The 26,573-nt window shown below is 38.9% G+C and overlaps 1 protein-coding gene across 1 annotated transcript in view; it reads left to right on the plus strand.

Annotated features, from left to right (window-relative positions):
• LOC109912514 (receptor-type tyrosine-protein phosphatase gamma-like) overlaps nucleotides 1-26,573 on the plus strand; it is a 767,972-nt gene that overhangs the window by 153,685 nt on the left and 587,714 nt on the right. The window contains exon 2 of the mRNA XM_048606500.1: nucleotides 3,527-3,631. Within this exon, the coding sequence (XP_048462457.1) occupies nucleotides 3,527-3,631 (105 nt within the window). The remainder of the gene's footprint in view (nucleotides 1-3,526; nucleotides 3,632-26,573) is intronic.

Here is a 26,573-nt window from a genome sequence, read left to right on the forward strand (position 1 = left end):
CTCAGAGAAAAGGAATCTCTCGGCACCGGCAATCATAGTATGATTGGATTTTACATCCAGTTTGAAAGGAAAAATCATGGGCCTAAGACTATCATTTTAAACTTAAATATGGGCAACTATGTGGGCATGAAAGTTGAGCCAGCTGAAGTGAATTGGAATATTAGATTAGGAGATAGATCAGTAGCAAAACATTGACAGACCATTTAAAGGGATATTTCAGAATGTTCAGAGTAAGTATATTCCAACTGTAAAGAAAAATTCCAAGTTGAAGACCCAAAATCTGTGGTGAACTAAAGAGGAAAGGAATGCATTAAACTTAATAAAGAAAAGAGTATAATTGTGCAAAGATGAGTGGCAGGTTTCAGATGACTGGTAAGAATACAAACAGCAGAAAACGATTATAAGGTTAATTAGGACAAATAAATTGCAGTATGAGAGAACCTAGCTTAAAAAATGTACAAACAGATAATAAGAGTTTCTCCAGGTATCCAAAAAGAAAAAGAGTAAAAAAGAAAAAGAGTAAATAAAGTAAGTGTTAGTCCACTAGACGGTGAGAATGGTAAATTTATGGTGAATAATAAAGAAATGGTGCAAGTAATGAATTAATATATAGCTTCTGTCTTCACTATAGAGGATAGAAGAAATATTCCAGTAATACCAGCAATTCAGGGATTGAGGCAAGAGAGGAACTTGGTGAAATTATAATCACAATGGAGGTGCAACTGCATAAAGTGATGGAGCTGCGGGTTGATAAGTCTCCGAGTCCTGGTGAACTTCATCCTACAGTCTTAAAAGAGGTGGATTATGAGATAGTAGATACATTACTGTTAATTTCCAAAACTGAACTCGTGTTTTGGAAATGTTTCTATCAGGGTCAAACATAGTAAATAATAACCCCTTTGTTCAAGAAGGGAGGGGGACAAAAAATAACAGGAAACTATAGGCCAGTTAGCTTGACATTTGTCATGGGGAAGGTGCTAGAATCAATTATTAATGAAATTATAACTTGGAAAACCCCAAGGTAATCAGGAAATATCAGCATGATTTATGAAAGTGAATGTGTTGAATGCTTTTAACATATGCTGTGGATAAAGTGAAACCCTTGGATTTCTAGAAGGCTTTGAAAACGGTCTTATAAAAAAGATTATTGTGCAAAGTAGGAGTTTGTGGTTTGGGGTTACATATGAGCTTGGACAAAAGATTGGCTCGAAAGCAGAAATCAAATTGTATGTATAATTGGGTCTTTTTCAGGATTGGCATGGCCCTGAATGGGTCTGCGTCAGGCTGTCAACTTTTTACATTTGATGTCAATTACTTAGATGAGTGAAGTGAATGCGTGGTATCTAAATTTGCTGATGACACAAAGCTAGATAGGAAAGCATATTGTGACGGTGATGTAACAAGAATGCAGATAGATATATGTAGGTTGAGTGTGCAAAAATCTGAAGTATGATGTGTAGTTGTTCACTTTGGTGGGAGGAATATAAGAGTGGAGTACTATTTAAACAGTGGATGACTGCATATTTCTAATGCACAGAGGATTTAGGCTACCTAGTTCATGAGTCACAATTCAAAGCTTTAGTATGCATGTACAGCAAGTGATTAGTAAGACTAATGGAATGCAGTTCTTGATGATAAGAAATTGAATGTAAAAGTAAGAAGGTATCCTTTAATTTTACAGTGCATTATTGAGAAGACATTTCAAATACTGTGTGCTGTTTACTCTCCTGAAAAATAACTGCCAATTTGCTAACTGCTGACTCTCACAAACAGAAACCTGGACACAGGTGAAAATTTTCTTGTGTTGTTTCAGAATAATAACATGGATTCTTATTACATGTATGTAAGAAGGCAGATGGAACCACAGTCAAAAATGACACTTCTGATCTAGCAGTACTGTCTCAGTACTGCACTGGAGTCTTAGCTTAGATTTTGTATTCAAAATTCTGGAGTTGGCTTCAAACCTACACACTTCTGACTTGGACAGAGATAAGAGTCCTCCTTTGAGCAACAGCTTACACTGAAGGCTTTGGCTGAAATATTCTGAGGGAACAGCAATCACCATCAGATTGTCACTTCCCTGCTCTTTTTATCACTGCAGCTGAGCTCCACATTTCTGGCTAGGACACCGGCCACTTTAGAAATGTGGGACCCATCTTAAATCAATATTTAAAAATTAAATAAAGTAAACCAATATTTTTAGATTAATGCTGTCTTAGTAGAATATTGATCGAGTCCTGAGAAAGTAAAATTTATATGCTTGTAAAAACACTGTGAAATGGGATTTGATAGCTCCAACTGAAGAACAAAATTGATGGCCCATGATCTCAAAATATTTTGGATATTATAGTAGCAAACTTTATCATGTCTACTTATTTTTAATCACTTGTACTATTTGCTGCTATCTGAAGAGACTAGGTACAGATTAATAGAAAATATTTTCTGAGTTATTTTTGCAGAATTACTTGATTTAAAGGTTCTGAACTCTCTTCAGATGTTTTCCTGGAAGTTTCAACAAACAGCTTACACCTCTGTCAAATAGTGTCTTTCTTTCTCTATCTCTAACATTTTTTATAACTGTTAAATTCAAAGGATTTGTTTTTGAATACCTGTATGATATTTCACCAAGGTTGTTTGAAACTGTTTAACCTTTAAATCTTTGAGTATCATGGACAGTTCTGGAGTATTGTCAACCTTAACTTCGAGTGTGGTGTTTCCTCAGAAGAGACACAGAGTATATATGACAGAATACAAGAAAACAAAAACACAAAACATGAGTAATCCAGTGATTTTCATGCATATTTCTAGGTAATTGAGCAATTTGCCATATCATTTGCGAATTGTCAGTTGAGTAACTGTGATCGACAACACAAAGCAAGCTCTGAGCAAATCCAAGAAAATGAGTTTTCTAATTTGCTTTTTTTGAAAATTTATTCTAAATTCATAGACGTTAGGATTTGGTATTATCTTTTCCTCATGATAAATATTTTTCTTCGACAAAATTGTGCTTTACCACACCTTAACGTTCTAAGAGATTTTGCAGTAATATGGCATTTTAAAAGAACTATCTTTTATACATGATTCTGCTGCCATCTTATTTACATAGACACAAGCTACATTAAATCATAATTAATTTGAAGATGAAAACTGCAAAAATCCTGAATAAGTCTGGGAAGGGTAGAGATAAAAGAAAATCTTACTGTGTACATTAGTAATTATATATCAATTGTGGATAACTATTTACAGTTGAAAGAAATTGATTGGGTTGTTAATTAGGCATGTATAAAAAGACAGTTACGACTGACACTGGGTTGAGAGTTCATTTAGGAGGAATATACTTGCAATATTTCACCTTGTGAATAATCTACACCGAGTAAAGATTAGCTCTGATCTGATATTTCACCAGCTGGCTATCACGAATTTAACATAAATGCATATTTATTTTTACTCATTGTGAGAATGCAAAATAAACCCAGTCTACTCCAGTTGGATAATCTACATTTTGTTTTCCATTCACTTTTCCTAGCTTTGACAGAAGATCATGTTGGATCACTGCAGGAAAATGAGTTTGAAAACGTCATTCATGTACGAAAACGAAGAGAATCTGGGGATCCATACTGGGCTTATTCAGGTAAGAGCAACTTTGACAGAATGATAGGCAAAGGACTATTATTGTGATGGATATTATGAAAAAGTCCTCCCTGTAGAAAATTGCTTGTTTCTATAGCTTTTGAATCTTCACCTTGGAGATTAATTTGGCTCCAGTCTGAACATTTCCAGCAGTGAACATGACTTGTATTTTGTACCTGATGGCACACTGTGAAATGTAAAATTATTAATTTCCTGTTGTTCAGGCTTTGGGCGTGTAACAGAAGTGTTTTTTGTCGCTTTAATAGTACTTCTTACACAGTTTATTCTAAGGCCAGTGAAAAAGGTGCCCTTGCCCTGATATAAATGACTGTGTTGTGTGCAATCACAAACTGGAAACAACCAGTTGCTCAATTGTCCTAGTAGCTTTTCTCCTGCTTCCAGAAATGTGTCTGATCAAAAAATGAAACAACTTGGTATTTTTGTAGTTTATAAGGATGTTCGTTTTAAAACATTGGTTTTGGAACTGTTATTTCAGTAAACAATGTTGTGAGAAATACAAGGTCCAGACTAAGTAGATGGCACATTTTAATATTGTGTGAGTCAATGCTTGAGAATAGCAGTATAACTTTTCTCTTTCTTCCTTAAGAGAATGTTAAAATAGTTTAATCTTACATATTTATGCTCAGTAGAAGAGACTATATGATAAAATGATGATCTGACTACATTTGATGAATAGTTGATGTATCGATATCTGTAATCACAAAAGTGAAAGTGAAAATGAGGTTTTGCCCCTCCACAATGACAGGCATGTTCACACTTTATTATTCAAGCTTTCTAAAGTTGTGACAGGTTTCTTCCACATCGTGATTCCCTCTCATTCTCCTACCTTGATTGCAGTGCCCATCTCACATTGGGGCTGCAGACTGCATAGAGACTCAGGTATTCCAATTGGTTTTTCTGGTTGTGGAGCTCATCTTTTATTGGACAGGCTGCCGAAGCCACCTGCTCCAAGATTTCCGTCTGGGTCACACTTACTGGCATTTGAGTTCCTGATCTACATTTCAATTCAAAAGTGGAATTGGGACCCAGAAGTAAAAATCTAACCAGTTGTTTTTCTTACAGGAGTCACAGAAATTAATTTTAGCTTTTTACCTTGTAGATTTACTGATGACTGTTTATCGAAACGTCTTTTCATTTTTACCAGCTTAATTGTAAAGAAAAGATCCTAAATTGTATGGTAATTTGGTTTTAATTAGATTTAATTTAATATGTAGAGGGAGGCAAAGGTCCAGTGGTATTATAGCTAGACTATTAACCCAGATACCCAAGTAATGCGCTGGAGACCTATGTTTGAATCCCACCAAGCAGATGGTGGAATTTGAATTCAATCGTAAAAAAAACTAGAATTAAGAGTCATTTAATGACCATAACACCATGCTAATCATTGGAAAAAACCCATCTGGTTCTCTAATATCCATTAGGGAAGAAAATCTGCCACCCTTACCTTATATCCTTGCGATGAGGGATGGGCAACAAATGGTAGCCTAACCAGCAACACCCTCATTCTGTGAATGAATTAAAAAAAATTACAGTCTCTACTATAGAACAGAGAACAGTACAGCACAGGAACAGGCCCTTTGGCCCACTATGTCAGTGCCGACCATTATTCCATTCTAAACTAATCCCATGTCCCTGCACATGATCTGTACCTCTCTATTCCTTGCCTGTTTATGCATCTAAGTGTCGCTTAAACATTGTTATCGTCTCTGCTTCTAGCACCTCCCCTGGCAGCGTATTCTAGGCACCTAGCATCCTCTGTGTAAAAGAAAAACTTTCCTCAGACATCTCCTTTAGATTTTTACCCTCTTACCTTAAACCTATGCCTCCTAGTATTCAACATTTCCAGTCTGGGAAAAAGACTCCAACTATCCACCCTATCCATGCCTCTCATAATTTTATATATTTCTATCAGGTCGTCCGTCAGCCTCCAACGCTCAAGCAAAAGCAATCCAAGTTTTTCCAACTTGTCCTTATAGCTAATACACTCAAATCCAGGCAACATCCTAAAAAAGTCTTTTTTGAACCCTCTCCATATCTTTCCTGTAGTGTGGTGACCAGAACTGCACACAATACACGAAATGTGGCCTAACAGCTGCAACATGACTTGCCAACTTTTATACTCCATGCCCTGACTTATAAAAGCAAGCTTTCTTTCCAACCCTAGTCACTTGTGTTATCAGTTTCACGGAGCTATGGACTTGGACCCCAAAATGCCTCTGTATATCAATGCTCGCATGGGTTCTGCCATTTACTGTATACTTTGTTGTTGCATTTGACCTCCCAAAATAAATCACCTCACACTTGTCCAGATTAAATTCCATCTGCCATGTCTCCACCTGACTTTGCAACTGGTCTATACCCTGCTGTATCATTTGATAACCTTCCCAACTATCCACAACTCATCTGCAAACATACTAATGAGACCACCTACATTTTCCTCCAAATCATTTATATATATTACAAACAACAGAAGTCCCAACACTGATCCTGTGGAATGCTGCTGGTCACAGTCCACCAGTTAGAAAAACATCTCTCCATAACCACCCTCTGTCTTCTACAAGCAAGCCAATTTTGGTATCCAACTTGCCAACAATGTGATTTAATCTTCTGGACCAACGTACTATGAAGGACCTTGTCAAATGCTTTAGTAAAATCCATGTATACAACATACTACTATCTCATCAATCACCTTTGTCACTTCCTCAAACAACTCAGTCAAGTTTGTGAGACAAGGCTCCCGGGCATAAAGCCATGCTGACAATCCCTAATAAGTCCATTCTTCCTCAAATGCGAGTAAATCTAGTCCCTCAGAATCTTGTCCAATAATTTCCCTACCACTAATGTAAGGCTCATCGGTCTATAAATTCCTGGATTATTCCTGTTCTCCTTAAATAAAGGAACAACATATTCTCCAACCTTCTGGGACTTTATCTGTGGCTAAAGAGAATACAAAGATCTCTGTGAAGGCCCCAACATCCTCCTCCCTTGCTTTCTTCTGCACCCTGGAATAGATCCCTTCATCCACTGAAGGATTCCTTCCATTGTATTTTTCCTGTGAAAGGGAAGGCTGGCACCAAATGTTGGTCATCACAGTGGACAGGGATTGGCAGTGCCTACTGTTCAAGTATCCTATGTCCATCAGCAACCGCACTTCCAAGGTATTCTTCACCCCCATGTTACCTCTCCCTCACCAACATCATGTCAATCCTCGCACTACCCTCTACTTTCTGGGCCCTAGAAATAATCCAGGCTGCAAGGCTCCTTCTCTTTGAGTCTGCCTGCAGCCCCAGCAGTTGTTACTGCTCCCTGTAGGGCACCTGAGACAACACAGTTGCCATTTGATTGGCTGGCAGCTTTCTGAGGCAGTACTTTCTGTCTATTAGGGACAGAGGCCCACTTCAAGCCAATTACCAGCTCATATCACAGGGCTAGGTTAATGTTAAAAGAAGTAACAACATTTATTACACTTTTATACACATTAATTAGTTTTGATTTGTGTCTAAATAACACGTTAGAGGCTTGTTGCAAGCTGCAGATTACTTATTCAGTTTAGTTTTACTCCCACATATAAAGTCATAGATGTCTACAACACAGAAAAAGATCTATGGCCCACCAAGTCTGTGCCAGTCCAAAGCAACCACATAATTATTCTAATCCCATTTTCCAGCATCTCGACGATAGCCTTGGATGCAATGATGGTGGGAAGGGTTGTTTTTGTAAATAGAAACTTGTGACAAGTGGTGTACCATTGAGATCAGAACAGAACACAACCCCTACAGTGTGGAAACAGGCCATTTGGCCCAACATGTCTACACCGACCCTCCAAAGAGCATCCCACCCAGACCCATCCCCCGACCCTATCCTGCAACCCTGCAATTCCCATGGCTAACACACCTTAACTTACACATCCCTGAACACTATGGATAATTGAGCGTGGTTAATCCACCTAACTTGCATATCTTTGGACTGTGGGAGGAAACAGGAGCACCTGGAGGAAACCCACAAATACAGGGAGAATGTGCTGTTGGGTATGTTGCTATTTGTTATGTACATTAACAACTTGAATGTGGATGAAGAAGGTTCGATTAGTAAGTTTGTAAGAGGCACTAAAATTGGGGATCTTGTTGATAGTGAAGAGGATGGCCTCAAGCTACAGTCTGTCTTGAATAGCTGGTAGATTGGGCACAGCAATGGCAGATGGAATTTAAATCTGATGAAAGTATGAGGTAGTACATTTTGGGAGGTCTTAAAAGGGAAGGATATATTCAATGAATGGTGGGTCCCTAGGGAGTACTGAGCAACAAAGGGACCTTGGTTTACAAGTCCATAGATTCCCAAAGATGTCAGCATAGGTCGATAGGGTGTGAAGAAGGCGTATGGGATGCTTGACTTCATGAGCCAGGGCATCGAATATAGGAGCAAGGTAGTCTTAATTTAACTTTATAAAACATGGTATAGGCCACAAATGAAATACTGTGTGCAGTTCTGATTGCCTCACGGTGGAAGGACCAGATTGCATTGGAGAAGCTGCAGACGATAACTAGGAAAAGAGTAAGGCCCATTCAGGACCACAGTAGTAACTTGTGTGTGTAAATAGGTTCTAAATAAATACTTTGCATTGCTGTTCTGTAGTTAGAGGGACAATGTGGGCATAGAAATCAGGAAGAAGGACTATGATGTAATTAAACAAGCGAGCAAAGACAGAGAGGTGGTTCTGACAGGCTTAAAAGTACATCCAAATCTCCAGGGCTCACTGAACTGTATCCCAAGCTGTTGAGTGAGGCAAGGGAGGAAACAGCACGATTTCTGGCAATTTTTAATTCCTCTCTGGCCAAAACAGGTGCTGTAGGATTAGAAAACAGTCAATGAGGTACCATTATTGAAAAAGGTAGCAAGGGATAAATCAGGAAACCACAGACCAGTCAGTCTTACTTCAGTAATGGGGAAACTATTGGAATCCATTTTGAGGGACAGGATTAATCTGTACTTGGAGAAGCAAGGATTAATCAAGAACAGTCAACATCGTTTAAATACAGGGCTGGCATGTCTGACCAATTTTTTGGAAAAGTGATCAGGTGTTTAGATGAGGATAATGCATTTAATGTCATCTACCTGGACTTCAGCAAACCTTTTGAATATGTCCCATACAGAAGACAGATAATGAAAGTAAAAGCCCAAGGGATTCAAGGAAATTTGGCTAATTGGATCCGGAATTGGCTGAGTGGCAGAAAGGAGAGGATGATGGTCACAGGGTGTTTTTGTGACTGGAGGTCTGTGTCCAGGGGGGTTCTGCAGAGATAAGTATTGGGCCCTCTGCTTTTTGTGGTATAAATAAATGATTCAGACTTGAATGTCGGAGGTTAATTAATAAATTTGTGGGTGATACAAAAATTGGTAGGGTGGTAAATAGTGAGGAGGATGACCTTAGATTACAGGAGGATGTAGGCAGGCTGGTCAAATGGTCTGATCAGTGGCAAATGGAATGCAGTCCAGATAAAGTGTGAGGTGATGCACTTGGACAGGGCAAACGGGAAAAGGAATACATGATGAGTATCTATTGATAGAACATTTGCTTCTGAGAGTGAGTAGCCAATCTGTTACTTTTTGTGTGCACCGGATAATTCCATAGTCATCAATCACCTAATTCAATTTTACCTGAATAGTGGTACAAAAGTAGACCTGCCTTTTTAGTCTTAATCCTTAAATCAATGACGTGAATCTAAAGAGTGAATAGCGCATGACACATTTATTACCCCAAGCCAGAGGAGTTGAGACAGATCAGGAGACTAACATTGCTACACTTCAGTAGAGAAAAGCCACAGCTGTCAATTGGAAGAAATAACTTTTCATTTTAAAATCTTTAAAACCTATTTGAATCATTGCAAGTACAGAAGGAAATTAGTATATTTTGAAGACTGTAAAAAAAATCACTCAATGTATGTTAACTGAAAGCTTGAGAAAACAGGAAGATTGCAACAATATTTGTGAGCTGAGTTTTATGAACAAACAGCATCCATATATTTTGAACATCACTTCTGTTTTGAATTCTATAGAAATATCACAGAGGTTCTTACTCCTTTCCAAAAATCACCTATCACTGTAGCTTAATTTGAAGATCTGGGATTAGATCAGCATCCTTTAAAGAGCTATTGCCAATTATTGTAAACCAGGGATAAAGTTTCCAGAAGAAAAATAATAGTTATTTAGCTATAGAATAAAAATGAACCATTGCGGTATAATTTTAGGAAGATCTGGGGCTAATCACCCACGTCTGAGTTCAACTACTCTAATATAAGACTCCTGTCAGCATTTGTGTTGTCTGTGAGTAGCGTTCCTTCAAATAAATCTATAAACAAACACTACTGTATCTACAACACTTATTCCTGGCACAGAGACAACAACTCCAAGCCTTTTTCAATTCTAATTTATCAATTTATACCAATTACTAATCTTATGACTCAAAACTACAAGAGGGTAGAACCAGAACTAGCCAACTAGGAGAGTGGGAATGGGACCAGATTTTGTGGATTTTGAGCTCAGTAGCAGACATTCCATTACTGATTGATTGGTAGTTATGAATAGGACTGTCACTTTCTTACACATGTATTAACAAAGTACCCAACAAAATTAGACTTCACACAGCATACCAGATCATTTTCAGCTGTTTCAGCTGTTGAAGTGGAGACCTACTTGACAATGGGAATTTATAATGAAAACAAAACACAAAATTTGCCAAATCAGTTGAAGCCACAAAAGGGTTTAAAGTAAGCATTGAGAACCTCAAAACTTTAGAATAATGCTCATTGCTGTACATTCAATTTGGATGGTATTTGGTTAAAACTGATAAATTATGATAATGAGACAGGTAATTATAATAGTGTTCTCTGGATTCAACCAATTGCACGTGTTACTGTTGCAGTGCTTCTTCATTAACAGTATTGTTCATTTTAACAGAAATTGAAAGCTGTCAGTTCAGTTCACTAAATTGGTATAGGATGTAGGGCTTTGCTGAGACTGATTAAAATTTGGGGCTCAGGTGAAGTTTGGCATTAAAAAATGGGGTAAATTTGTAAGAGATATAAATAGAAATCACTTTGAAAGTAAGCTGTAGCTGGAGATCTAAAAAGTGATATCCAGAAGAGAAAATGCCAATATTTCTGCCGTTTGATCAGAGCTGACAAACTAGAGATTTTTACTTGAAGGCAAGGCGGAGGGCAGCAGACAGAAGGATCAGTCAAGGCGTTGTTGGGTGATAATGTTGAAGGGTGGCTACAAATGAACTGCAATGAATGTGCGACAGTGGCACAAGATAGACAAGTGTGACATACTAGGACAGCAGGAGTGTCTACAAGCAGCAGATCACCAAAAATGGCATTAGAAATTAAACCCTTCAGGAACCATAAAATAAGAAGGCTAGAGGAGATTCACAACTGTTTATACTGAATCTGAAGCTGTTATTTGAAGGATAAAGAAATTGCCGGAGAATCAATAATTGAATGGATCCCTGCAAAAGAAGATGAATGTGATTGTAGAGGGCCAATCATCTCAGGTCCAGATCATTGCTGCAGAAGTTCCCAAGTGTAGTGTCTTAGGCCCAACCATCTTCTTCCTTCATCATAAGATCAGAAGTGGGAATGTTTGTTGATGATTACACAGTGTTCAGTATGAATTTCGACTCCTTAAGTATTGAAGCAATTCGTGTCTGAATGTGGCAAGGTGTGAACAACATTCAGGCCCAGCTTGATAACTAGGAAGTAAAATTGTGCCAGATAGGTCCTAACCAATTAGCATCTCCATTTAAAACCATCCATCTTGCCAGGGCATTTAATGGCATTACCGTCACTGAATCTCCACTATTAACATCCTAGGGATTACCATTGATCAGAAACTGAACTGGACTAGCAAAATTAATACTGTGCCAGATAAATCCTGTGACTGTAAGAACAGATCTGAGTTTAAGTAGGGTACACTGAGTTTCTGAACTAAGTAGCTCACATCCTGACTTCCCAAAGCCTATCTGCCATCAACAAAGCACAAGCTAGGAGTGTGAAGGAATACTCTCCACTTGTGTGGATGCTTGTGGCTGCAGAAACATTTAAGAAGCTCAGCACCATCCACGATAATGCAGCTCACTTGACTCGCCTATCTACCATCGTGGCACAATGGCAGCAGTGTGTATTACGTAAGATGTAGTGCAATAATTCATTAAAGCTTCTTCAACAGCACATTCCAAACCCACAATCCGTACCATCTAAAAGGACAAAGGTAGCAGATGGATGGGAACACTACTTGCAAATTCCCCTTCGAGCCACATGCTATCCTGACTCGGAACTAAATTGCTGTTGCTCCACCAACATGGGATCCTGAATCATGAATGCCTGGAACTCTTACCAGCACCACCTTGGGTATACCTGCAACAGGTGGATTGCAGCAGTTCAAAAAGTTGGCTCGCAATTCGGGATAGACAATAAATGCTGGCCTTGCTGATGATGCCCATGCCTCATGAAAGAACTAAAAAATGTATGACTAGTCATTGTTGACAGAGTAGAATAGATTGAAAATATCCGACTAAGTTTCATATCAGGCCTTTGCTATTTTCACAGAAGAAATTTCCATATTGTTACTCTGTGTTGGATACAATGCAATTATTGCAGATAAAAGGACCAAGTGCATAATCGTCGTCTCCCAGGCATGTGAAATGATTTCTATTTTTTCTAATTTTCATGCTTATTATCATCTAATTACGAAATAAGTAGTAATTTTGAAATTTGTGCACTGTAAAAAATTAATCCTTGCAGTATTTCATACCATAAACTGATAAGCTCTGTGAAATCAAATAATAATGTTGGAAAGTGCATTATGATTGATAACATTCAGCATTGATTATGCAGTTTTGTTTCCTCCTTGTCTGGTATGGACTGTTTTTATTAACTTACTGTTTTTACTTATGAATTAATTGGCAATTTTCCATTAATTATATATTGACTGAGCATTGTTTGATGCTGGCACCCTGACTTGCATTGCCATTGATTTTTTTTCCTTTGGAAAAAATGTCATTTGACTTGAATTGAAGTAAATTAAAGAAATTTAAAGCCCTTCCTTGAGGTGAGTTTGGTGGTGGTGGGCACGGTGGTATTTATTCAGGGAGGAAGTTGGTGGTTGAGGACATTCCTTCTTTACACTCCAATTAAGTCCATGGGATGGAAGACCTATGGACAGCCTTCCCACTGTCAATAGATGCTCTTGAGTGAACAATTAATGACCATATAAGGATTTAATTCTGCTACCATTGGTATTCACCTTTTAACTGTCCCTGGTTGAAGAACCCAGTATTGGGAAGACATATCTGCCAAGGGTCACACCTGCTGTACTGACTCCCCAGATCTCCTTTGTGCACCACACCCCTCCCCCTCCAATTCAGCTATCACTCACTTCTGTCCAGGTCAATCGTGTTCTTGGGCCTTAGCTGTGTTCCTTAATGGCAGCAGCTACTACACCCATCCCCATCTCCACAACCATCCCAAGCCTTGGAGCTGCTGAGCAATGCAAGCGGTCAGATTCTGATTGGCCAGTGGTTCTAAGTGGGCAGTACTTTCAACCTTAGGGCCCTTGATCCCTGAGAAGGCCCACCACTGTTCTGTTAATTACCTGAGTGGCACTTAAAGCAACAGGCCTTTCGTGGAAGAGACAGCATGGGGATCTTGTCATCCCCATTAAATGTCACTCATCATAGCTGCATAAATAGCCTGATTTGGAGGGAAGGTCTGGTTTATAGAATTTTAGCTGCATTCTGGCAATATGTTAACCTCTGATGATTAAGACTTTCTGGACATGTATGATGCCTCATTTTTTTAAATTTGTGCACTCTTGTGAACGAAAATCTCTGAAAGTGAATCATAGTCTTTCAGGAAAGCCATCTCAGATTGCGAAGGTGACAGATAGAGGGAAATCAGGAGTACAAGTAGGGGACATGAGATAGCTTTAACAAATAGGGTTAAGGAGAATCCAAAGGGATTCTACAAATACATTAAAAACAAAAGAATAACTAGAGGAGAATAGGGCACCTTGAGGATCAGCAAAGCTGCCTATGTGTGGATCCGCAGAAGATGGGGGAGATACTAAATGAGTATTTTGCATCAGTGTTTACTGTGGACAAGCAAATGGAAGATAGAGAACATGGGGAAATAAATAATGACACCTTAAAAAATATCCATATTACAGGGGAGGTGGTGCTGGACGTCTTAAAATGCACAAAGTTGGATAAATCCCTGGGACCTGATCAGGTGTACCCTACAACTCTGTAGGAAGCTAGGGAAGTGATTGCAGGGCCCCTTGCTGAGATATTTGTACCACCAATAGCCACATGTGAGGTGCTGGAAGACTGGAGGTAGGCTGACTGGTGCCACTATTTAAAAAAGGTGGTAAGGAAAAGTCAGGGAAATATAGACTGGTGAGCCTGATATCGGTGGTGGGCAAGTTGTTAGAGGGAATCATGAGGGACAGGATTTACGTATATTTGGAAAGGCAGTGACTGATTAGAGATAGTCAACATGGCTTTGTGTGTGGGAAATCGTGTCTCTCCAACTTGATTGAGTTTTTTGAAAAAGAAGCGGATTGGTGATGCCAGAGCGGTGGACATGATCTATATGGACTTCAATAAGGTGTTCGACAAGGTTCCTCATGGTAGACTAGTTGCTAAGATTAGATCACATAGGATACAGGGAGAACTAGCCATTTGGATACAAAACTGGCTCAAAGGTCGGAGACAAAGGGTAGTGGTGGAAGGTTGCTTTTCAGACTGGAGGCCTGTGACCAGCGGTGTGCCCCAAGAATTCGTGCTGGGTTCTCTGCTTTTGGTCATTATATAAATGATTTGGATTTGAACATAGGGGGTAGGGCTAGTAGTGTTTCTTGAGATAAAGATACAGTCAATAAACGATTTATTTAAAATAACTTAAAACATTACACTTTTTATTTTGGAGATAGTAGGAACTGCAGATGCTGGAGAATCCGAGACAACAAGGTGCAGGGCTCGATGAACACAGCAGGCCAAGCAGCATCATAGGAGCAGAGAGGCTTTTTGGCCTGCTGTGTTCATCCAGCCCTATACTTTTTATTTTGTGTTTTTATTATGTATTTGCTTTAGGTGGTACTTTTTCAATACCATTATATAAGCAGTTTATCCTGTGTTTCCTTAAGTTGACTACACCGGTTCCTCTCAAAGAGACACAGCATTGAGTTACAGTTAAAATCCACGAAATTGAAGTATTATGCCAGAAAGCAGTTGAGTGATTCCTGTTCACAGGATCTGCTAAGATGATTCTTGTGTTGATCAGAATCCTGCTTCTCTGTCTTCCTTCCCAGATGTTTTCACTTGTTTGCAGGAGGCTGGTTCACACTTAAAAGAGGTCTCTAAATTATGAATTAAAAATCAGAGCTTAAAACAACTAGTGAAGAAAGAATAAACTGCAGAGAACAGGTCGAGCTTCTAAGTTGGCAGAGATCTGATTGATTCTACTTATATTATTCACAGCCCCACGCTGTTCACCTTCCTGAGAAGGTGGTTGTTGCAGGCAGAGGGCCTTTGCCATCGATAACTGTAAACTTGCCCACAGACCAATCAGCTACTTGTTGCTAGCTGAATCTTCATTTGTATATACCCTTGACTCCAGTTTGTCTGTACCTTGTCCTACTACTGCTTGAATCAACAGTGGTGTAACCAGTACTACAATGAGTGTCAGGTTACTTGCTTTAAAACATGTAGCAATCCTTCAGTCATCCTTGGCTCTTCTTTTTCTCATTTCATTCCACAGTCAAAAATACAGAAAAATAACAAGATATGGTCTTTACATTCTTCAGAGAATCACTCATATCTCAGAAATCAATCTGATGATTCTTTGTTACACCTTGTCTGTCTTTGGGTATGGAGATCAAAACTGCACAACACATGAGATGTTGTCTCACCAGAGCCCTGTACACTTATCAAAAAGGCTTCCTTGTTTATGCATTCTAACTCCCTTGCAATAAAGGCCAACACACAATTTTCCTTCCTGATTGCTGGCTAATTTCCTGTGTTATTTATTTAAATGCAGTATTTAATGGTTTTTCTCCATTTTAAACAGATCATTCTTTCTATTTCCCTACCAAAGTGATTATCCTCATATTTCCCTAATTATATTCCATCTGCCACGTTCTTGTTTGCTCACTGAAATTTTATAATTTGGATTCCAGCTTCCTATTCTCTAATGACTTAAGAAATCACAATTATCCCTCACAGTTATTTCTGTACCTATCAGGATTTAATTTCATGCATTTCCAATTTCTAAGACCTTGGTCTTGTTCCAGGAATTGCACAATGGAAATATTAATCAGATAAAAGCAGAAACCTGTAGGGTTTTGCAGTGAACTTAGTATATTTATCCTAACAGTATTTTAACTCATCCTCCCGTACGATTCCATTTTTTAAGAGAATTGTTAAAAGCTTGTAATCATCATGGCTAGACTAACACATCTTGCCCATCCCTAATGCCAGAAGGCTTTTTTAACAGTCAACCACATTCCTGTGGGTCTGGAATTATTTTTGACAGATTTCTTTCCTTACAAGATATTTGTAAACCAGCTCAGTTTATTTTGAATGACAAGCAACAATAATTATGTATTTACCATTAAACCAGCTTTTTATCCCAGCTTTTCAAATCAGACTTCACTGTCTTCCCTGATGGGATTCAAAACCATATCCCTAGAGCATGAACCTGGTGTTCTGGATTACTAATTACATTACCATTACATTACTGACATTACCATTATGCCACCACCGCCTCCTTTTCCATGCAGTGCATCTCATGCCATACCCATTCCATTCCTTTCATACCTCTCCTTTCATTCTCATCTCGACCATTCATACAACACCATGCCATCCCAATTCCACACCACCTAGACTATTCCCATCTCCTCATGTAACCTGTCCATCTCTTTTTTCCAACTATTACCTTGCAGTTCTCACCCACCGAGACCTTCTCCACTTGTCCACATCCCTTACCATTCCGTCACTTTCTCCTGCCATCATCATCAACATCCATTTAAGCAAGGCCAATGAACAATGAGGGGTCATGTAAACATTGCCATGGAGTGGCAAGAACCTTGGGCTGAAGCTATCAACCAACACCAAAACTGACGTGTCCTCATCTTGTAAATGATTAACGTTATAACATTTTGGGCTCTCCTTACCTATGCCATTTTATATGTCCCTAGAGGTCACTCCTTCTACTTTTTACTTGGTATTCCAGCCAAATAACCAAGGACAGGAGGTTTGAAAGGTAGGAGACTAGCCTAAAAGACACGTGCCAGATTCCATTCACCAGTTCAGATCAACCCACCAATCAGAAAATGTGGACAGGAAGAAACTCAGTGTAATTATATAAGATTTTACTTGGTCTCTGTTCTTTAAATTCTGAGGTGTCGAGCCTCTTTTGTTCTAGTCTTCCTCCAAATCTTTTCAGCCAATCATCATCATCTCCAATTCACTTCCCTGCACATATGCCAGGCATCCACTTCCCCATCCACCAGTTACCTTGTTTTGAATTGATCAAAAAACTGTCACGCACCCATGCTGTACTTTAATGTTGCTAAAAAATGTTACAATCTATGGTCAGCACCTGTTAGCCCACAGTGCAAAACTTCACTGACCCTAACAAAATACTGGCTAACTAATACCAACAAACTCTGCTGGACTGTAATCCAAAGATCCAGATTGATGCTCTGGGAACACAAATTCAAATCATGCCATAACAACTGGTGGAATTTAAATTTGAATAATGGTCTTTAGGAAGGTAATCTGCTTGTGTGTTAGACCAGACCCACACAATATGATTGATGCTTAAAGGACCTCTGAAATGGCCTTTCAAGCCACTCAGTTCAAGGGCAATTAGGAATGGGCAACAAATGCTTGCTTTGCAAGCAAAACATACACCCCATGAAAGAATAAAAAAAATTAATAATCAATTGGTTGCACTATTCTTTTTAAAATGGGTATCCCACTGCAATCCCTATATTACATGAAATATTCCTCAATTTCCCGATATTATATGATGATTTTTTATATATGTTAGCCCATGCAACATACATAATGTAGACTGGGTCCTTGTTGATGCAGATATCTTAAGTGAATTTACAGCACTATTTACTATCCTACCATATCATTAACTTACATACATAGTCTGTCTCCTCACTTTAGTCGCTGACGACATTTGAAACCCAGCCTATTTCTTTTTATTTTTAAATTTAAACTATTTTTCTAATTGACCTGTTCAGAGTTGTTATTACACACTTCTGGAGCAGGTAAGTATATGGACACTACCATGGTGCCACAAGAAGAATTAAAGCCTACTGTACATGGTATTACCAGGCTGTCTTCTATCCAAGTACTAACTAGGCTTGAGTCTGCTTTGCTTCCAAAATCAAACAAGATCGGGCATTTTCAGACTGAATGGCCATAGTCTTGTCCTTTCAGAGGACGTAGACATTGTTGGCAAGGCCAGCATTTTTTGCCCATTTCTAATTGCCCTCAAATGGAGTGACTTGATATGCCATTTAAGAATCAACCACATTGTCGTTGTGACATGTAGATCAGACTGGGTAAAATGGTAGGCATTCCTTCCCGAAAGGGCATTAGCAACCAACTTTTGTTTTTGTGATAATCAGTGGTAGTTTCATAGTCACCATTGCTGAAACCGGATTTCAAATTCAGAATTATTAGTTGAATTTTGATTTTCTACCTGCCATGGTGGGATTTGAACCCCTGTTCCCAGAGCCTTAACTTGGGCTTCCAAATTATAAATCCAGTACATTATGCTATCATCTCCCTAAATAACATTGATGGTATGTTACCTCAGTCTGTCAAATTGATAGCATATTCTTATGAGTATGTATGAAACTGAACTCATTAAATGTGTGAAAACCTTGAACAGCTCTTCGCTCGACCTGACCGTTCTGCTGTGTCTGAGTGCTGATTCTAACTGTCAATCCAACTCACCAACCAATCAGAGAAGGGAAGACTAACAGAAACTATTATTTTCTAAGATAATTTGCTTCAATTTTCAATTTTAATAATTTAGGTTCTTTAGTTTTTTTGCTACATCTGATGTATTTTGGATTTTTTATATATGTTAAGCCATGCAACATATATAACGCAGACTGGGTTCTTGTTGATTCAGATATTTTGAAGTGAATTTACAGCACTATTTACAAAGCTACCATAACATTAACGTATATCCGTGGTCTGGTTTTAGTGCTTACTGATGCTATTGTGCATTACAAGGAGAGGTGGTTCACTGACAGACTGACTGAAGACGAGTTATAGGCCGTTATACAAGAACATCACAATTTGTGATGTCAGGCAACTGTCTTAAAGGTACAGCCTTGTCTGATCTGTAAACTTTTTTAATATTCATTCACGGGATGTGGATGTCGCTGGCTGGTCAGCAATTTTTGCCCGTGAATTGAGTGGCTTGCCAGGCCATTTCAGAGGGTAGTTAAAAGTCAGCTATGTTGCTGTGGGTTTGATGTCATATATAAGCCAGAACAGATAAGGATGGCAGATTTCACTCCCTAAAGGACATTAGTGAACTAGGTAGATATTTAGGACAATTAACAACGGTTAATTTTTGGCCTTAGCCTTGCTTTTAATTCCAGTTTTTTCTAAATTAGAGTTTCACCATCCTCCGTAGTGAGATTTGAACCTATATACCTCAAATATTAGGCTGGTATTCTGGATTACTAAATTAGTAACATTTATCACTTCACCACCACCTCCCCCAATCTATAATGTAATAAAACATCCACTTAAAAAGGCAAAAAAAAACCTGTAGCCTTCAGAGAGAAATAGCTGTCTTACCCCAAAAACAGCCCAAGGTAAGTTTTAAATTTTAAATTGAGAAACATACATATGACAACTGTGGTAAATCAGCTATTAATATAGATATGCTTTAACTTTTATTTTCTTTTATTTTCATGGAAATGAAAGCTAGTCAGTCTCAATTGTGAATAGATCTGCAATTCTGTTGAAAATCCAGCCTGCAAGCACTTCAGCTGTACAGTTTAGACTGTAAAATTCAGGATAAAATAGTGGAAAATGTATGCAAAGGCCAAGTCTCAAGTGGCGAATCTGACACTTTAGTTTCAAGAAAATGACCGAAATGCTAACTGAAGTCATCTTACACAGTGAAGTGGCATTATCCAAACTTTTCAGGAAACTTCTACATTCATGCAAGGTAATCATGAAGTTAATGATCATATTTCCATTGATATACCATATCAAACAGTATTAGTTCAGCATGGGAATATTTTACACACAATGGAATGGGATTTCTGACTGAAAGTAAAATTTGAAAGTGCTGGAGAAAATCATGTCCGGCAGCATCGTAGAGCAAGAAACAGAACTAATGTCTTGAGTCCAGTGACCCTTGCTGGAACATATTTTGATTTCTGACTGGTTTAGAGAGCCAGTTTGGCTAAATATTTTCCCAAAGCACGAAATCTTTGTTATTATATATCTATTTCAAAAGGACTAAAATGTGGGACAGAATTTTTCACTGCCTTATGTGGCAGGACAATGGTGGGAAAGGTGGGAAAATACAGAGAGAATGAAAATGTCATAATCTTGACCTTGAGAAAAGGTTTTGCAATTTTCCCCTTAAGCTTTAGATGGCAACTTTAGAATCTGGCTATTGAGCGGCAACTACCTTGTTTTCATATATTTGCATCTCATTAATAATTCAACTTGCCTTACTTATATGCCACTTGCAATTCTCCACTCCTTCCCCAAGGAGTTAGAGGCTGCAAACTTCTGACTTACAAGCCAGAACCGGTACCTGGCAGCTGCAGCTCACTGATTGATTCCCTTGGCCATCATCCAACTGTCTTCAGCCCAGGTTTTGCATGCTGCCTGGACACCATCCATCTTGACCTTTCATCTAAGCAGGAGCTCGAACAGTTCATCCACTTCACCAACACCTTTCACCCCAACCTTAATTTCATCTGGACCATCTCTTGATACCTCTCTCTCCTTCCTGTACCTCTCTGTTTCCATCTCTGGCAACCACCTGGAAACCGATATCCATTTCAAGCCTACTGACTCCCACAACTACCGAGAATACACCTCCTCCCACCCACCTTCCTGCAAAAATGCCATCCCCTATTCCCAATTCCTTCGCCTCTGCCGCATCTGCTCCCAGGATGAGACATTCCATTCCCGAACATCTCAGATGTCCTTGTTTTTCAAAAACCGCAACTTCCCCCCCTCAGTGGTCGAGAACGCCCTCGACCGTGTCATCCCTCACACCCCATCTCCGCAATAACAACCAAAACAGTCGCGAACCATTTCAACTCCCCCTCCCACTCCTTAGACAACATGTCCATCCTGGGCCTCCTGCAGTGCCACAGCGATGCCACCCGAAGGTTGCAGGAACAGCGCCTCATATTTCGCTTGGGAACCCTGCAGCCCAATGGTATCAATGTGGACTTCACAAGCTTCAAGATCTCCCCTCCCCCAACCGCATCCCAAAACCAGCCCAGCTTGTCCCCGCCTCCCTAACCTGTCCTTCCTCCCACCTGTCCCTTCCTCCCACCTCAAGCCCCACCCTCATCTCCTACCTACTCGCCTCATCCCGCTCCCTTGACCTGTCCATCCTCCCTTGACCTGTCCTATCCCCTCCCTAACTCCACACCTACACTCACCTTTACTGGCTCCATCCCCACCCCTTTGACCTGTCTGACTCCTCTCCACCTATTTTCTCCTCTATCCATCTTCTATCCACCTCCCCCCTCTCCCTATTTATTTCGGAACCCCCTTCCCCTCCCCCATTTCTGAAGAAGTGTCTAGGCCCGAAACGTCAGCTTTCCTGCTCCTCTGATGCTGCTTGGCCTGCTGTGTTCATCCAGCTCTACACCTCGTTATCTCTATCTTTCATCCAAGCATGTTGGCTTTAGCATACCAGCCTCAGCACATCATCATGCCTGCTCAACGTTGTAGAGTTGACCAACTCACATACCTCTCTAGGCTTTAAAAACTCTATTTTGGAGCTTGGGGACACCTCCAACCTGCATACTTGTGCCAGGTAGTTTGGTACACAGGGATATACACATCTCGTACATCTACACAGGATGCATCTTATGGTTTTTGACTTGATTTCTTAGTGCTCACTCACTTTGTGCATTCTTGCAGGCAGCCACCTGTTGGGCTTTGTCAGTGTACATGCACTGTCTTCAGCTCTGACTTGCAAGTTGCCAAACCCTGTGTGGTTCACATTGCTTTTTAGCATATAGGCTCTTCAGAGCTCTGTTAGTGCAGAGGGACAGACAGGCAGCCTGTCATGGCCCCTTCGGGAAACAGGGCAATTCAAGTGTCATGAGGGAGTTCATTGCACTGAGTTGTTGCAGGAATAGTGACGATGATGGGGGAGATATATAGAGAAAGGTGAGACTTCATGGACAGTAGGAGGGATCATGACCTGTTGGAGGGGGTGGTTTTCACAGGTCACAGTCACTCCGGCCTCCACAAGGAGAGGTGGAAAGCTATCAAGAGCATGGGTATTTCCAAATTCATGAGCTTGGAGGTGTAGGGACATTAAGGTGGGCTTGGCTCAACTCAAATGTTGGGAGGCCATAGGAACAGCAACAGAAAAGGAAAATGAAGGATGAAGGAAAGATCTTGCATCTCAGGAAAAACCTACAACTCACTCATAAGAACATCAAGTTGGAATCGTGCCAGGACGGATCAAAAATCAACTGCACAATAGCTGCAAAAAAAAGTCTGATACTTCATGCAAAGTGGGTGGAGTAAGTCACTGTTTTTTTTCTTTGGTGTAGAGTAAATCTGTTGGAATTGAAGGTCCTCTTACGGCAATTGGAGAAATCATTTTCTTTAACATGTCAGAAACTGCAATGACACACAACCGAATGGCTTTTCCCACTACCAAATTACCCATGGTGTTTTTAATCTATTAACTACCACCAGTAAATCACCCATGTTTGCAATTGTTCAATTTATGTGCAGACCCCATTATGGGAAAGTAATTTTTTTAACATATAAAAGTAATCATTTTAAATTTCTTTGTTAACCTATTTTTCTAATTAGCCTGCTTAGAGATGTAATTACATACCTCTGGAACAGGTGGGACTTGAACCCACTCTCTTGGTCCAGGGGTAGAGACACTACTTCTGTGCCACAAGAGGGCACCTTAAAAGTAATCGTTCTACCATGGATTCAATAATGGCACCCATCAGACTTCAATTTGCAATCATTGGCAGGACATTAATTGTCGAAGAATGTACATTCCAAATGTGCACGAATCCTCCTTTAGTCATGTTAGGAAAGTAGCTGTAATCTGCCAAGGGCATTTACATTTCTGAAGCATATTCCATAGCTAACATTGGAAGGTACTGCTTCACAGCTGTAAAATTCTCAGTGGACTTTAAGTATGCAAGGACATTTTCTGTGATTTGGAACAGAGCCTTCTTTTGGGAGGGTGGGCGAATGTTAATGGTGATTTACTAGCTGAATTCTACTCACAGTGTCCCAGTCATGACCTCGAGGGTACCAAGTGCCTTATTTCATCATTAATTAGGTGAAGAATGAGAAAAGTTGCTCTGAGCCATGGCTGGGTCAGGCCCTATGAATTTTGCTCAACTAAACACTTCAGTAGTAAATAGAAAAGTTTTGATTTTTATTCAAAACTGAAGCTCTCAGTTCTCTTCTGTTTACTTCTGAAAGTTTTCTTGTATGATTCTTCTCCATTTGTTTTTCTTTAAAACACCTTTAGCAGTCAATTATTAATAATTCCCACAATATTAATGCAAATTAACTTTCATCTTGTATAAACTGCTTTTATCCATGTTTTTGAACAACATGTTGGAAATAATTAAATTTTACAAAATTTCTCTTTAATGGATACCATAAAATGTATTTTAAGCACCAGCTCAGTGGCTTGAACAGAAAATGTGTATGAGTTTGATTTTCAGAAGAGGTTGATTTCTGCTTTCTTTAATTTTATCTTTTGGACTCTGTTAAATTTAATCTTCTAAGATGCTTCAAGAGCCAAATTGATTGAGGAATAGTTTGTTTCATGGTTTTCTTGTACATTAGTTATTGCATTTGTACCTCAGGAGTTTTTTCAACAAATGACTGTTTTACAAGGAAATGTACTGGAATTACCAAATCACACTAAACAAGCAATGGATTTATTTGTCTTGAAAGATGATTGGAAAGACCATGCTTATTGTGTAACATATATAAAATATAGGCCGAGCTTTTATACTTGGAACAACAATACTAACAACAACAGAGTAATAACCTGCTCTTTAGCGCTTTTCATATGAACATCCAAAGCTGACTTTCCAGCCCATGGATGCATATTCCAGCTGCTGGGCCAACTGTTACTTTGTGAGTGAACAGTTTCTGTTGTTGGAAGATATTTTTCTTTCTCTGGGCAGATTTCTTAATTTTTCTGTTTAAAACTAATAGACTCTGCATAAACTAATATTTTCTGTGTGAAACTAACATCTTCTAATAATTAAATCACTTCAATCACTTTCTACTTTCTGACCTCCAAGCACGGTAGTGATACCTCCCCAGCCTATAGTTAACATACGTTTCAGGTTGATAAAATACATACATATTTTGTATATGCATGTTGTGCATGGCTTTTAACTTTCGGGTACCTTATGATAACATAATTATATTTCATAATATAGTTCATATCATGATGAACATTCCATTTCTCTCAGCTGCATTTGCATGTTCTCGAGAATTGTTTTTGCAGGGGCTGGGGGGGTGGGGTGACAAAAGAACCTTGAACCATGCTGTTGTTGAGTGCCTGGTGATTAAACACAAGTTCGAAAAAGTCAAAACAATTGCTCGAAAGAACATTGTTTTAGGTGCACCAAGAAAGTTTTATCTGTTTATTTTTTAAGGTATTCTTTTCAAAGGACTGTTTCTGTCAATTTATGTAGTGTAAGTTGTTATCTGTTTTGGCAATGGGATTGCAGCACATTGAGCTGCACATTGGTAATGAGCATATCTTCAGTGCTACATTATGCATATTGATTTATATTGCTTGGGCACTTCTGTCCAGTAAAAAGAAAACATTCTTGGTGGCAGTGGGGAACTTAAGTGAGTTCAGCTCCAAAATAATTTAAAATGTGGTTTTATAACTGACAAACATGATGGATGTTTTATGAAGCACTCTCTTTATAACCCTCTGGGCTTACACTAAGAATACATACATTTGAAGAACATAATGAAATTACTAGCTTGTGTGCAAAATATATTTTGTGATTTTAATTAGCTATAATTTTACTGCTTAGGTTTGGCCTTGGCCTTCCTCCACATTTTGAGACTTCAGACAGGATTTTCCACTCCGTAGAATTGGCGGGGTAGGTGGCAGGAGAGACAGATAATCAGACAAGTTGGCATCCGAGAGATAACCCATCCTTTTCTTGCCATGTCACCAAACAAATTCTGGGTGGGAAAGTTCATGAGTGACTGTTCTAATCCACCACCAATTAAGGTCCCTATGAAGTCATCTGGCTGTTAGGTTGGACTGGTGTGGCACCTAATTGGCCAAAAAGCCTGCTGGTCATCATTTAGTCCTAATTGGTCTCGACGTGGTATACTTTCTTGCTGGTTTGGATAGTGAGGTTAGTTGCTGTCAAAAAAACCCACCCAACATTTAGTGCAAAAAAAAATGAAATCCTGAGCATCCTTTGTATTTTACTTAAGAACTTATTGTCATTTTCAAGACAGCATAGCTTTGGCAGTATGACCTCTATTCAAGGTGTTATTCAAATTTTGAACTCTATTGACTTAATATTGCATATTCTTACAAAAAAATACAAAAGATTTTTAAAATCTTTCAGCATTGTGTGCTGTGTAACAACTTTTCAATGTCTTCAGTTCCTTGTGAAAAATAGTCCACAGAAGTGCAATCAATAACAAATGTTTTTGAAAAAAACTCCTTGGGATTTAAACCAGTATCAAATCAATATGTCCCAAATGAATTTCATTAGCCAAAAATGTTTATGGTTGTACATAATGCCCTTTTACCAAGATGCTGTATTCCTTAGGGTGTTGATGGCTTTTGAGCACTTTTAATTCAATTGATATTAATTTAGAATTGCTTGGCATTTGAACCTTTCAGCCATTTGTAATAAGCAAGCGACATTTAATTTAAAATGTGTCAATTTTTCATTCATATTAACTTTTTGCAGTAATCGAATCTTAAACATTTAAATGCACCTAGAGGCTTTTTGACAACTGTGTTGCTTCTCTGAAAGCAGGGATTACAGATCAGAATAATATTGCTTACCTATGTGTAAGATGCATTTATTTTCTTAAAGTGCACTGTGATAATTTAGAGAACAGGTTCTGTACTGGTCTTGATCTGGTAAGTGTCCTGGTGCATGGGTACCAACATCAAGCTGATATATTGTTTTTGCAAAAGTTGTTGTAAACTCACATTGTCCAAACTCACGTAAGAAGAATGAAATTTATGGTAATTTTTCCAAGGACTTGCCACTCTTTGTAATCTGCCCAACAATGATTTACCGCCTTAAAGGGAAGCAGAATGATATACAGAATAAGTGAGGAGGGAAATATGTAACTTCTTTTGTGAACAATATCCTGTGTACTAAAAATATATGGAAGCATTCATCAAAATATTTTTATTTCTAAATGAAAAAGATACTGAAAGCTTTTACCCCTAATATTATGCTACCTGCTCCTTCAACTGTTATGTGCCATACGGCGATTGAACATAGAATATAGAACGTAGAACAGTACAGCACAGTACAGGCCCTTCAGTCCATGATGTTGTGCCAAACTTTTACCCTAATCCTAAGGTCTGTCTAACCTCCACCCCTACCTTATA

This window comes from Rhincodon typus, chromosome 16 (genome assembly GCF_021869965.1).
Source record: "Rhincodon typus isolate 14 chromosome 16, sRhiTyp1.1, whole genome shotgun sequence".
NCBI lineage: Eukaryota > Metazoa > Chordata > Chondrichthyes > Orectolobiformes > Rhincodontidae > Rhincodon > Rhincodon typus.